The sequence below is a fragment of the Melospiza georgiana genome, chromosome 1 (genome assembly GCF_028018845.1).
Source record: "Melospiza georgiana isolate bMelGeo1 chromosome 1, bMelGeo1.pri, whole genome shotgun sequence".
Taxonomy (NCBI): domain Eukaryota; kingdom Metazoa; phylum Chordata; class Aves; order Passeriformes; family Passerellidae; genus Melospiza; species Melospiza georgiana.
In genome coordinates this window covers 24228467-24243108 of record NC_080430.1, presented here as the reverse complement: position 1 = coordinate 24243108, position 14642 = coordinate 24228467, and the positions used below count along the sequence as shown (strand labels likewise).

Sequence of the window (14642 nt, the reverse complement as noted above, 5' to 3'; positions counted from 1 at the left end):
GACTCTGCTGTCCAGCCACCTCCTTTTACAGTGCCTTGAGCCTGATGTATGTTTATAAGCCACAGATATATTTCCTTATGTATCAGGAAATCTCCACATCAGGACTATGTCATAATAAGTTTAAACAAACAAAAATTGCTTGAATGAGTTTATAACTGTGAAGGAGCCATAGGAGTTAAGGGACTAAGTCTTACTGATTTTAAATTACAGTTGTGTTCCCAATCTCTAGGAAGAGAGATGGACTGCTCTTTTCTCAGTTTTTAAAAAAAAGCGTAACTTGTTTTCTTGTTGCCATCAGATGTTTCGGCAAGAGCCTATGCCCTTTCAGTGGCTACTATTTAAAAAGGCAGCTGAAGAGAGAAGTTAAAGGAACAATCTTGTGCCTTTTGTGTCTAACCAAGGATCTGACAGTTTTCAAAAAAGGTACAAAGGTGCCTTGGATGTATGAGATCTGATCGTCCAAATCCCTTGGAATGCTTCTAAAGGCTCATCCCTTGTTGTTTTGTGTCAGCGTATAAACAAGTCAGTATAAACACTGCAGACATATTCAATGAGACTTTCTTTAGAAATGTCAGTAATATTGCCAAGGTGTTGATAGACCATTAGGAAGAGTAGTCTGTCATAAATCTCTGTATATTTACATGATTTGAGTGCTCCTTTGGACCAGAATCCATGTGGTCTGAGCTGTTTGCACATGATTTTGAGCGCATCAAGATGTTAGTCTTTGTTCTGAGGTTAGTCCTTCTTGCACTTAGGCAACAACAAAGACCATCATCTTCCAGGGTCTTCTGCATTATTTCTAATGTTAGCTTAAGTTAACAGTCCCTAAGATAAATTTACAGATCTACTCCTCTAAGATGTTTCACCACCTAAGTCCGAAGCCGCTTGTAAAGCATTCTTGATGTATGTGCACAGCGTTGTTTCAGCGTTCTAATCACTGACCAGCTGGCTTGTTAGTGAATAGAGCTGTGGGCCCCTTGCCACATTTCATGTGAGGTCTTGGCTGGGTGGCCAAGCAGGCAGCCTGCAGCCAGTGTCAAAGCAATTCAAGAGGTATTGGCACAGCAGTGTCCCCATTAATTTCTGCTTGTCACATGCTGTCATGCAAGTTACACCCGAGAGGAAATGACCGTTAAAAATAAAAGTACGCTTGTGGCACTTGGTCCCCTCCAGACGTTATCCCCGAGGTTAAACAAGTGGATACAATTAGCTGCTGTCCACAGACAGCTGCAGGGAAGGAGAAGCCGAGATCTGGGCCCCACAGCTACGTGTCCTTCCTGTTAGCAAGGAGTGTTGTTCCTGGAGTTTGGGGAAATTAGGAAGAGCTATTATGGCCAATGGCATCAGGAGAGTGCTGGTGAAGAGCTGTAGTGCTGCTGGAGCAGCATTCTTCTTAGAGAACAGGGTTGGTTTGTTGATACCTTTCCTCATGAGGACTGGTGTGAGAGGCACAGGAGGATATCAGCTCATCAGTGATTGACAATTTACTGTAGTTTGTAGGTTGTGGCAGGGAGTGTGGCAGTGATTTCTGTGCGCTCCTCCCCGAAGCATACTGAAGTAGTTCAAGGGAGTCATGTCCAGCTTTGTGGGTGGTTGGAGTGGACTGATTTCTCTGATTACATCAGGAGAGCTTCCTCAAGGATTGCAAGTGGTGATGTCCCAAAATTCATATGGGTAGTAATGCAGAAACAAAGACTCTGAAGAGGAAGGGGCAATGATAGTCCGCAATGAGAAAAGGAAATATGTACGATTAGGAGCAATTTCAAATCTGTTTTTAAAAACTGAAAGTACTAAGGTGATAGAGATAGGGGTGCTATCACAGTGCTCCAGAACACAATGCTCCAGAGCAGATTGATTTAGTCAAGCTAAAGTCTGGATTTTGTCTTAGAAGAAAGAGGCTCACAGCATCAGCTGAAGGAAAAATGTGACTTACCCGGTTGAGAAACATAATGAAGGAAACTGTAATTATATGGAAAGTGTGCTCCAGAATTCAAACTGCAGTGTGACCTGCTGTGATGCTTCTATACCAAATTTGTGCTGGTGTCATTCCCTAGATGTGCTAGAAGATCTTCACAGCCGATGCATACAAATCACAGGTGCTGTTTCAAGACATTTGTATGGAACTTTACCAACTGGGTGAGGCAGTAAAGAATTTGAGGATTTCATGATACATTTTTATTCTCATCTCTTTCAGATTGTATGAGAAATAAAAGAACAGAGTAGTAACAACTTGTCAAACCAGGAAGCTCTGTGAGAAACTGCTGTTTCCAGTACAGTTATAAAAAGCTTGTAATAAAAGAAAGGAGGTTTCCCAGAACGTATTTGGGGATGTCTGAAACTGTGATATCATCATCCAGAGATACAAGAAAGAAACATGAGGGTTTTGCTTATCTAGGCTCAGATCCATAAAATCTGTTAAAAGCTGTGCCTTGTGTTTTTTCTGCAGGGCACAAAGAGTTGAAAAGTTTGAGCACTGAAAAAGACTGTTAATCACAAAGTTACATTTACCTGCTGTAAAATTTTCCCATACGGGACAAGTCTTGCTAATAGTGCCAGTTTCTGTCAGAATGTTAAAACAAACTTCCCCTCTGTTCAATTCTCATGTATTTTATCTTACAAATACCAGTAGCCACATGGGAAATGCTGTGTATTTCATTTGCGTGTCTGGTAATTCCACTTTGACAGGAATTTTTGGTACACTGAATGACTGAACATAAGTAGAACAATAATTATGTAGGTTTCTTTTCAGTCATGCATGTTCTTCTCATCAAATATGAAAAATAGTATAACTTGATGAAAAAGTATAACTTGAAGGATCTAGACTGCAAACTGACTTGACAGGTGTTGAACTATAAAGTTAGAAATTGATGTGGAAGGACTTACATCAACTTAAATAAAATGCATCCATGTGTGTGCCCAAGCATGTGTATGTACATACATCCCCCAGAGATGTTAGGTAGACATGTTATATACGGAATTGGGTCTTTGAATCACAGCTACTGAGATCAGCATGGGAATCTTATCAGCATTAGGGTTCTGGTAAAACAGACATCTGCTTAGATTGAAACTTTTACCAACCATAAAATATGAATCCAGGTGCCTGAATTAAGGAGAGTAAACAGAAGGTTACTCAGAGGAGTTCCTTCAACACAGTCAGGTGCATCAATTGTTATAGTCCAGTCCTACTTATGTTGCCTTTGCTGCTGCTGCTGAGCTCTGTTGTTTGAGGAGTGTTTGGAGCACTCCAAAATATGTTTGGTCAGTTTCTCCTGTGGCAGTTCTTTTCTACCTCAAGAGGAACAGTTGGCAAGTTTAAGCAAAGAGACTAGGAACTTGTTAAGCGTGCTGTGGTGGCTGTGGGTTGAGTTCAGTCTATGTATAGGTGCACAACAAGGGAAAACAGTACACTGAAAGCTATGATATACATTCATGGAATTCAGTCATAAGCTTACAGCAATGCAATAGCGTCAGTGAGCCTCAAAGCTTTTCAAGTACTACTGTGGACCTTTGTAATTCAGTTAAAATTTTGCATTTTTCCTGAATCTTGTGCACAGTTGCAGTACTTTTGATTGGGACTGACAGATAATGATCATAATATACAGGCAGGTCTATGCATAATAGTGACATTTGCTATTTTTACCAGGCTGGCTCTGAACTACCTGATCAATTATTGTATTTCAAAGTAATTTATTTAGGACTTTCTAATCTTGATTGTGTTGCTGCTTCCAATAGCAACAAAAGCAGTCTTCTATAGACTCCACTCCTTCAGGTATTTTATCTTTTGAATTGCTGCACAAATAATTCTAACCATTAAAAAACCAAACATGGAAAACCAACAAAACACAAAACCAAACAATACAACTATATTCATTTCAGTGTTTATTGCAGTGGACTACTACAGATAGCATTGTCTTCAATGGGATTATTCAGAACATGATAATGTGTGTATACATACATGCATACTTTTGTGAGTGTGCATGTCTGTAGGGTTCTTCATCCTAACAACTGGATAATCCAAAATCCCTTTATAAGCTGTGCTTGCTTTCTTACAAAAGCAGTTTAAAATAGATTAGGGGCTGATAATCGGAATATATTTTAACATATCTTTTAATCTACTCTCAAGTGGATTAAAGTACCTTTTATATGATTTAAATAGTTTTACAATTCAAAGATAATTACACAAGTATTCTAAATATATATGTAACTTAATTATTTTTCAACAAATTATTTACCTTTAGAGTATCAGCATAGAAAACACAACCAGTTTTTAGACCAATTCCTTGCATGTGCTTATCAGACATTAATAATACACTAAATAAACTGAGAGTATCTTTCTCTGCACAGTATTTTACTCTATGAACAGAAAATGAATATGTTATCTTGTATAGTAAGGTTGATTAATAGGGCTAAGTGAATAGATAATTTGGATTTATTGTTCTCTTATCAAAACAGTAAACACATTTAAATTGAACATGCTGTGAAGTTCACATTCTCTTGGTACTTCCTAGTTAATTGACAGGAGTATCACAGCAGTCTTCTCTTCTGAGGAATGACCCTTACCCTGTGAATAGTTTTATGGAAGCAATAGGATTACTCTGAGATAAGTAGTTACCCAGTGTAAGGAAGATGAAGAGCTCTGTATCCCATATATATTTGGTTGGCTCATGGCTGAGTCCTGAGAAGCTCTGATGTGGCTAGGAGAAGGAAAAGACAGCCTCCTCATCCCCTTTCTGAATGCCCTGCAGGGAACTGATCAGAATAGCTTTCTTCTGAGAAAAGGAGCGGGGCATGAGGGCAGGGATCTGTCTGCCTCTTACTGAGCCCCAGCCACTGCATTGAGCCAGCTGCATGTAGAAGAGTCTCCTGCAGCTCCACAGACAGTGGCAAATTGCATCTGCCCCCACCATCACAGTCATGGCATTCTAGATAGGTTGATGTGATGGGTTCCCAGCCCAGTGTGAGGACAAAAATTAAAAAAGAGAGTCACTGCATTTAACAGGGAATCACTGCATTATTGCTAATGCCTTTGGGATTCAGTGTAACAACATTAATCATGTCCTTTGCTATTCATGTATCTGTACTGTGTAATTCCTCAGGAATGCCATTGTTTTTTTGGCATTAATTAATGTTGACTGTTTGTTACAAAGTATCACCATAGAAGGGCTGTAATTATTCTGCTTCAGAAATAGGCTTCAGAGAATGGGACAGCTCTTTTAATTTCATTCCAGCATGTGTAAAATCTCCCTTTAAATTGGAAGCAATTCAGTGATTGGTGATTCTGTATAACTGAGCAGGATATGAGAGAAGCCTCGTCTTCTCCCCTTCTGCTCTGAGAAGGTCCTATTCTAGTGAGAGGCAGTGAGCCTTTTAATGAAACTACCTTGACTGATTCATCACACATTGCTGTCTAAAACTCATCCCCTTTGTTTACACTTGTGGTTGTCTTTTGCGCAAACACTCCTACAGGAAATGTTCAGGATGAGTATTCCAACACCTGCCATGTAAAATAGGGACATTCCATTCTGCTCAGCAAAAAGAAAAACGAGTTGCAGATAGACAGAAACTTTGGGTGAAGGATGCAGCTTGTGAAGGTGCATGAGATACTCCACAGAAGAGTAGGAGAAGTGTTAGGAGGTGCCAGAGGATTGTTGTGCTTTACAAAATATTAGCATAGAAATAGAGTAGAAAGAGGAAAATAGGCAAGTTAAAAAAAAACCCAAAAAATGTATAAAACCTGTGTGTTAGTACAAATTTAGGGTCTATTGTAGTTTGCAAGGCCCTGCACTCTGTTTTTTTTATTTGATGACACAACTGAGTATATTTGTGGCTTCCACTGAATTGCTGTCTTTGGTATTAGGAACTCCTGTCACTCTAATGACGGGCAACCTTCTTAAAGGTTTTTCTTTCTTCACATTGTCGCCAGTAGAGGAAAAGCATGAGCTTCACAGAGCAAGCACACAGTCATAAGTGTATGTTACCTCAGGGTGCATGTATTCTCTGAAGATATATTACTCTTGGTGTTTTCCTTCAGGTTGCATCTCACTTTTGTTCCCCTTTACCAAGACAAAACCTAGCATCCATTCTTCACCATGGTGGGGGGGTTAGCCTACTCCAGCAGTCAGACTCCCATCCAGGCACTCACTGACTTCTTCCATCTCAGCTATAGAAAGTAGAGAGGAACAAGGAGCACGAAAACTCATGGGCTGGGATAAGAGAGAAGGATTGCTTACCAAGTACCATCATGGGTAAAATAGATTTATCCTGGGGAAAATCAACTTAGTCTAATGCCAGTCAAGATAGATACTTGCTAGTTCAAGCGGTGGGCCAAAAAAGAACAGGTATTCAAGGAATACCTCCTCATGCCTTTTTCCAGGCTGTACGTCACTTCTGAATCTTCCCAGCCCAAGCAGCACAGCAGCAGCTCCTGTGTCCTGCTCCTTCCTCCTCACGCTTTGTGCCTGCTGTGCCCTAGGTCATCTCCACAGGCTGCAGTTCCCTCAGGAGTGTCTGCCATGTGGATAACTGCTCCACCCTGGGCTGCTTTCTCTTTCTCCTTTCACTTCTCTTCCTCCTCTCTCACCTTGGTGTTTCCTGTGCAGTTTCTCACTCCCTTTGTTCTCTTCTCCTCTTGCCCTGCAGCCTTTTCTGCCCTTGAACCTTTCTTCTTGGAGGCACCACGGTCCTGGCTGGGTCCATCGGAGCCGGCTGGAGCTGAGTGTGTGTGGCAGGGCACAGCCCCTGGTGTCCCCTGGCTGAGCCCCTGCAGTCCTGGCTGCTGGTCCTAGGCACTGACACTGAGACCAGCTCCATGGTTTCTTTTGTCTTTGAGTAGATACTTGAATGTTTTGGTTGACAGCCATGCCATCCTCTTTTGAGTTAGCCAGGCAGAGTCCTCCAGAGAGTCTTGACAGGTCTTAAACAAGCGGAAAGTTGCTGCGGGTAATGGACAGGTATTTTTCCTGGGAGTCAAGATGGTGGGTGACTCTTAAAGGATCAGAGTGGTATTTGAAAGCCGACAGCTTGGAAGGGATTTGTGGATCAGATGCTGAAGAGGTTTAAGAGGGGGCAGTGAAGCATAGAGTCAAGAGGGGGGCCTAGGACAAGGTGGAGACAAAACTGTAGAGGAAATCAGGGCTTTCTGTTCCTGCTGCCTGAGTCAGGAAACGTGAGCCATGAGTACTGCCTTTGGCAGAGGCAGCAGAAGCAGCTGCTCAGCCTAGCCCAAGCCCAGCCCCATCATCACTGATGACACAGGAAGAGTATGCAGGATATTTTTCTGAGTATTATTGAGATTCATGTCATAATACGGTGTAGCTTGAAAAGTTCATCAGAATTTGGTCCTGACATTCGGAGCTGATAAATTCAGTAAATGTCAGACTAAGCAATCATCATCAATACCTTATATGGTGGAACAAGCAGAGGTGCAGCATTTTCATAACAAATTTGACTCCTGTTTTCATTATGAGACTTTAAAAAATTTAAAACTACATCTTTTCCTCTAAAGAAGTTGTACTTGTTCATTGCATCCCCAAATAGTTTGCAATTTTCAGTTTTCAGTTGAGTTACAGGTGAATATTTTAAATTTGCACATAGATGGCATTGAAAATGTAACCTGAAAAAGAAAAAGAAAAGTAAACCTGTGATTATCTGAAAGTAATTGCAGTGGGATAATATGTGCATGTATCTTCAACCTGAGCAACAGCTAACTATCATAGGTTTTGTGATGGCAGAAATCTCTAATCTGAAACAACAGGCACATTCTGCACCTTTGTTTGCAAACATGCAACATCCAAAGAGCACTGATAAACATCAATAGAGGTTTGATCATGACTCATTAGAGCTTGTTCCTTCAATCTCTTAAGACACAAAGGTTTTTGTTTGTTGCATAGAATTGATCATTTTTCAATTAGCTTTTGAAATATGATTGTACCAGTAATTCCAAAGTGTGGTATGCCTTTCTACCACAGAAAATTTCTCAGGGAAAAACAGACATGGAAAAAACTAATCCTTGAGGCACATGAAGACTCTCCTGCAGTTATTTCTGGAACTGGGTAATTGAGATAATACTGGGTATTCGTCACTAATAAAAATGGATGCATTTCCGTTAGATGAGTGAAATTATCCTGATTTAATTAGGTAGTGATCTGGCTTGTGCATGTTTACAGCCTTTATCCAATTTGCTAGGAAAGGTTAGTATCTTCTGATATTAGTTACAGTGTCAAAGAAAGCAGATCCCAGACCCTGCCTTATGTTTCTTGCAAGTGGCTGACCAAGTGAATGAAATCATTTTCCAAAAGCAAGGCCTGATGGTTTTTGACTGGGTTTGCGTGCATCACAAAATTTTAAGCTGCTGCATTTGATATTCTTTATTTAAAGTTCATAATAATAAGCCTACGTTGTGATTTTGGATTCTGCTCTAACTTGCTGAGCATTTAAAAACAGGGAATCACAAATAGCAAACAGTCTTTCTACATCCAAGTGCCCTTTTTTGCACACACAAAACTTTGGGTTGTTCTTCCAGATAATTTTGAACTGAAATCTGTTAATGCTGATCATAGAAATTAATGAGTGCAATCAACAGTCCAACCTGAATACTGGAAAACAGTTTATATGGACTAGCCCTGAATTTCCTGGAAGAGGAGATATGGCACTTTTTTTCCCTCCAATTGCTCTTCTTCTTTCTAACACCTTTTAATTTTACACTTTCCCAGTTCACTTTTCTGCAGCATGTTTTATTTTTTGTGTGTGAAGAGGACTTCTGTAAATGATATTCATTTTTTGAGTCCTCTGGGTAGAGAGAAAGATATACCAGTCCCCATTTTCAAATACTTTCTTTTTTTTACCTGTGGGTGGTAGAAAACTCTGAATTTAGAACCTGAAGACATTGCTTGAATCTTGAAATGAGCAGAGCAGAATTTTGTTATGCTGAGCTTGAGGAAGAGAGTTGAAACAAAACCAGCATCAGTTGTTGGAAAAAATATTCTTGATATGTTTGGTAACTGCCTAAATGAGTTTACAAATGAATGGGATACATAAATGTCACCAGAAAGGGACTTGCCAGGGTCTACTGACTAATACTTCAGTTCTTTAAATAATTTTCTTATTTGATACTATGTCAATATGGAATAAAAAAGAAAAAATTGGCCTAAATTCAGTGAAACGACCAAGTTTATATTTAAAATAACCATATGCCTAAATGTTGTTGGCGTGTTCTTCGTGTCTGCAAGACTGATCCAGAGACTTTTGGGATTTGGTAAGAAAATGGCACAGAGTGACCAGATATTGCATACATTAATTCTGCTGATGACTGAAACCTGCAGAGCTGTAGCCCAAGTTCTTACAAATTTCTGAACTGCAAAAAAAACTGTATAAATACAGGAGGTTTCAGTATAGTTTGTGTATTTCTTTTAAAGTCTAAACTGTATCATACCAGTTGCCAAAATGATCAGTTCCCAATATTTTTCTGGGGAAGCAAAGGAAATAAAAGGCATCAGCTAGCAGGAAATGGAGTTCACCTCCTTCCTTCAGAGGTGATAATAATTTAATACTGTTGCAGCATCCATAATTTCTTGGTAAAATCTCTGTAATTGGGGTCTTTAAATAAAAGCTGATTGCTTTATGAGCTGGCTGTATACAGAAATTGCCTTGTTTTATCAGAGGTCAAGTGAGAGCTTCCAAACTTAATACCTGTGTATTATGTAATACTTTCTATATAAATAATCAGGAAACATTACAAGAAAGGAATCATTTTGTATTAAATTACTTAGCAATATCTCTTAAGCCTACCTTAAAAATGCATCCAACTTAGCCAATATTATCAAGCCGAATGTTTAGAGCTATTTTTATACCCATGTTCAGATATAATTCCTTTCAGTAGTGTGCTTTGACTGTTTACTTGCAACATCCCCAAGTCCACAGAGATGAACAAAAGCAACCAACCTCAAGTTATCCTTCCTCCCTTTTCTTTTTCATGCCATGCCCTTCTCCAAGATGATTTTGGTTGCTAACAACAGGATTGGAGGACACCCTGCTACATGGTTTATGGAAAAGGCCGATGTCACCAGCATACACAGAACTGCAGTTTCATGAGCTAAAGCCAATTGCATGCAGAAAATAAACTTCTTTCTCCATTTGTTTTCTTTCTTATTGCAGCATCTTCTTGTAACTGCCTGTTCCGCAAATATAATTTTCAAGTTGACAGTATCCTTCTAATTTGGAATGCAGGGGATTTCTAGTATTTGGTTTTGAGTCTGCTGGTTCATTCTTTTCACATTACTAAGATTGTCAAAACATGAGTAAGATATAATAGTTTCTTCAGCTGTGGAAATGTCGTGGAAGATTGTATTTGAACTATAACAAAACAGAAATAAGAATCAGAATTATGATTATTACACTGTTTTAGTGCTAAACTTTCATCTAAAGGTAATTTCTGTCCTATTCAGTAAATACTATACAACAAGTTTTGCCAAGTGAACTTTTTCCCTCTATAACAATAAATAAAATTAAATTTGCCATTTAAGCAGTTTTTCTGTTTGAAACAGGTCATTGTGCCTGTTAAAATGAATGATAAAAATGCACTTCACCATGGAAGGGCAGAACAATAGCCGGTGAGAATACAAAGTGACATGTGGTTTAAAGTTAAGAGCAAAAACTGCTATGTATTTTTCTTAGTTGGACAGCATTCTTTTGAAGTTGTCCAGGGATTTAGAAATATACTTTTGCTATTTTTTTAAAGTACATTGATTAATCTTTATACTACTGTTAATCAACCTCAGATAATTCAACTAGAAACCATACATTAACTTGATAAGGACATTGGTTCATTTCCATTCATTCTAGCAACATCCTGTCCATTTTATATTAATAGTTGGTTTTATGTCCTGTGCACGTATTTAAGTCAATGTTTATTAAATTATTTTTCAGATTATGACAGGGGATTTACTTGTTTGCCTGCCACCTTGTCTTGATAACTGCATATTGATTTCTTCTTTATATATAGGATATGATGCTTCAGCTGTTTCGGGGACTGGATTTTCTGCATTCTCATCGTGTGGTGCATCGGGATCTGAAACCCCAGAATATCCTTGTAACCAGCAACGGGCAGATAAAGCTAGCTGACTTTGGCCTCGCACGAATCTACAGTTTTCAGATGGCTCTTACCTCAGTGGTGAGTTTCTGAAGGCTTTTGTTTTTCTGTTAGCATAGCAACATGTGAACCATGTCTGCAACTGAAGTTACTTGTGTCTCTGAAAACAATTGCTTTCCAGCTTTTCCAGGATTGAATTTGTGGTGATTACCTTGTAATCAGGTAATCAGTTACTGACTACTGGCTCTAATTCCATCGTGACTGATTACAGAAGGATAAGTATGTGTTAGTTTTCTGAAACTCCCATCTGTTAAGCTTCTGTATGATACTGTCTTCCTGTGTAAATTAAGTCAGACAGGTATGGTTAATGTTTCTGAAGTATCCATTTTGAGATAAAGCTCTTGCTGAATCCCAGGTATTTTGCCTGAAAAAACCCCACAGATACTTGTGAAAATGCCACGCCATCGTGCTCTGATTTTCCACCTCTGTGAATATGCATTCAGTGCTTCCTTCCATATGTTACTGAATTATTCCGAATAGGGTTGCGCTGGAGGAAGCTCAGCTGGACCTGAGAGCCAAAATCACAACTGTTTCCCAAGCCAAATGTTAAAGAGGACCCCAAGTATCACCAGGTCTCCTGCCACTGTTGCCCCTCTCCCACCAACTCTCTTGGTTGTCCTTGGCTCAGACATGAGCTCACTTTTAGATTTAGCTCTCTCCTCCATTAATGCTGGAAAACCCTGCCAGCTCCTTGCTTTTTGACCCCATTTCCACGCTTGCTGGCCCTGCCCCCAGAATCAGCTGCTGTAGCTTGGCTCAGCATCTCTGGAGCATATTGAGGAGCTGCCATGCTGTGTGCATGTTTGGTATCTCTAGGGTTTGTTGCCTGCTCATGATTTTTTTGTTTTCTTTTTCTATTCTGAGTATCCCAACTGCCGTGACAGTAGCTCTCTCATAATAAAGACAGAAAAGGCAGAACTGCTGAAAAGAGAAACTGAAAGGATCCACTTTGCATTTTACACCATACTGTAAAAATTACCTGGCTCATGTTGATAAGAATTCGTTCTCATTGTTAGTTTGTGCAAGGGTCTTCCCATTGTCTGTGATGTAACTATGGCCATCTGGCTTCAGAGTGAACGAAGACAGGAAGCAGCAGAAAATTACATCATCTTGCTGAACATAGGGAAAAATCCTTGTCACATAAAACAGATGTAAACCTGTGTTTTAGAGCTAGTTTTTTCCATTGCCTGTAGGATGTAGTCTAGTCCAAAGGTGAAAGAATCTGGCTGGGAAGATTGGTAGTGTAACTCAAAGCAGAAGAAAAGAACAGAAAGGTTCTTCCTGAATTGCTCATATTTTGTTTCCCAGCTACCAGTCACTAGCAGTTTCAATGAGTGTTTCTGTTGATGCATAAAATCATTTAAGCTAAAATTGCAGAATGCCACAAGGTTTGCAGAAGGACATTTTTGAAAAGTTCTGCATGAAATGAGGAAAAAATACCTACAGAACTGAGCAGGAGTTTTTCCATGACCATGTAACCTTCTTAGGAAGGAAGTTTAAAACACCCAGAAATCCACCACAGCAAAAGAGAACGCTGCCAGGATTGCTTTGTAAAGTATGTGCATTTGCTCAAATATCTAATACTTGCCTGCTAGAAATCATGTGTTAAAACCCATGAGCTGGTACTCTTGGTGCTGCTGTGAACAAGAGATGTTTGGCCTAAGGGATTATCCACATTCAAGTTTATACTATGTTCAGATAAGCATCCAAGTGTCACTGCAGCTAAGCTAAAGAATATTAAAATAGTTGAATTATTCTGTGATCAGGGATAAATCAAGTATATGTGCATAGATGTAAGTAAAAAAAGGCAAAACCAGCTATGACATTGGTATTCTTAAGTTAAAAAATTAATAGTTTCAAAGTTAGTTAAAAGTTAATAAGTATTTTAAAACAGTTTTCAACATCTTCGAAATAAACTTGTGTCTGAGTACATAGCAAACTATAGGGGTGTGTTGCTTAGATGTCATAAATGTGGTATGGTTTTAAATGTCAGTCTTCACTGCTCCTACAAAGTGATTGCAGGTTAGAAACTTGTATTAAATGTGTTTTCGCTGTCAATTTTCCTTTTCTGATTTTAACTTCCACCTTTGCCTAGCTGCTTAGGTGTGCAAATGCTGCTTTGTTTTTACCTGTTTTTACCATTGAAACCTAGTAGAGGAAACACAGCTAAACAAAGCAGCTCCAACCCCCTAAACTTCTGGTTTTTAAACTTAAAGACATTCTTGACTTTACTATCACAAAAACAGTCTAAATTGCAGATAGTCATCAGACAGGGAGTAAACTTTCATGGGCTTCAGCAAGACCAACTTGTTTTGAAGCATTTGCAGAAAAAATGTATTGCATTATAAAAGACAGAATATACATATATATTGATATATGTATAAAAGTCAGAGCTTGCAAAGATTTGCTTTGGGTAGTGATAGTGCAGACAGCCCAGTGATAAAAGACTATCACTGTGATCAATACAAGGGCTCTGCAGCGTTTCCTTCAGAGGAGAAGCTTGCTGCAAGATAAACTTCAAGAATCATCTTTTGAAGTATCAGACCATTCCCAAATGCATCCTCATTCATTGCTCACAAAGAACCTCTTCAGATGGGACAAAAAGAGCTTGCCATGAAAGTAACCCAGTAAAAACTGATCCAGCCCAAGTGCTGTGGGTGCAGCAAGTGGTAACTTCAAAGCAGTCTCTCTCTAACAGCTGGTTATTTACACAATGCTGAAGAATCCTTCTGGCAGACCGGTAGTGCAGGCATATTGCTGTCATTTAAAGAAACCTCTTGATATTTCTGTCAGTGAATGAATGAATGAATGGATAAAAGATTGAAACTAAGGTTACCCGGGCTGGGGGGGCAGGGTGGAGATCACTGCTCCCAGCTGTGTTCAGCCTGAGAGCTGATATGAGGCTGGAATAACAGTGCTAGGAAGAATGAGGCTGGGCAGGGGTGTCTGAGCTGGAGGAGGGCAGGGCATGCTTTTGGTTTCGTGCAAAGTTAGACTCTTTTCCAAGTGTTAGTCTTGGCCCTTGGGGAAATTTTGAATAGCCTTGTGATAACAGAGAAGCTCCATAGGACAAAGGAGGTAGATTGATGTGACTGTAATTTTAGAGTTGGATAGCAAAAGCTAATGAACTGTCACATTTTTCCTGGTGCAGAAAAATGGGTGCTCAGTGCTAACTTCCTCTGAGCAAAGGAGCAATTGGGTGTCTGGAAAATCTGAAGTTGTGTTATCAAAAAGGAATAATCCATTTATCTATTTCTGATGACTTTTGACCGCATTGAAGAAAGGAAATGAAGCTGAATCATGGCATATAGGAATGTTAAGTGAGATAAGTGCATGCAGTTGTGATCAGAGCATCTAGGTGGAGCTGGGGCTATCCAGCTCTTAAAACCTGGCCTGTATCAGGATCTTGAGTGAAACTGAAAAATGTTAGTGTTTGTAACACACTTATAATACTTTCTTTGAAAACATGCATACTTTACCTTAGATGTCAGCACAC

General features: G+C 39.4%; 1 protein-coding gene across 3 annotated transcripts in view; it reads left to right on the top strand.

Annotated features, from left to right (window-relative positions):
• Positions 1–14642, top strand: part of CDK6 (cyclin dependent kinase 6) — a 127267-nt gene that overhangs the window by 45784 nt on the left and 66841 nt on the right. For all 3 annotated transcript variants that reach the window (XM_058041756.1, XM_058041763.1, XM_058041771.1), the window contains exon 4: positions 11000–11167. In XM_058041756.1, the coding sequence (XP_057897739.1) occupies positions 11000–11167 (168 nt within the window). The remainder of the gene's footprint in view (positions 1–10999; positions 11168–14642) is intronic.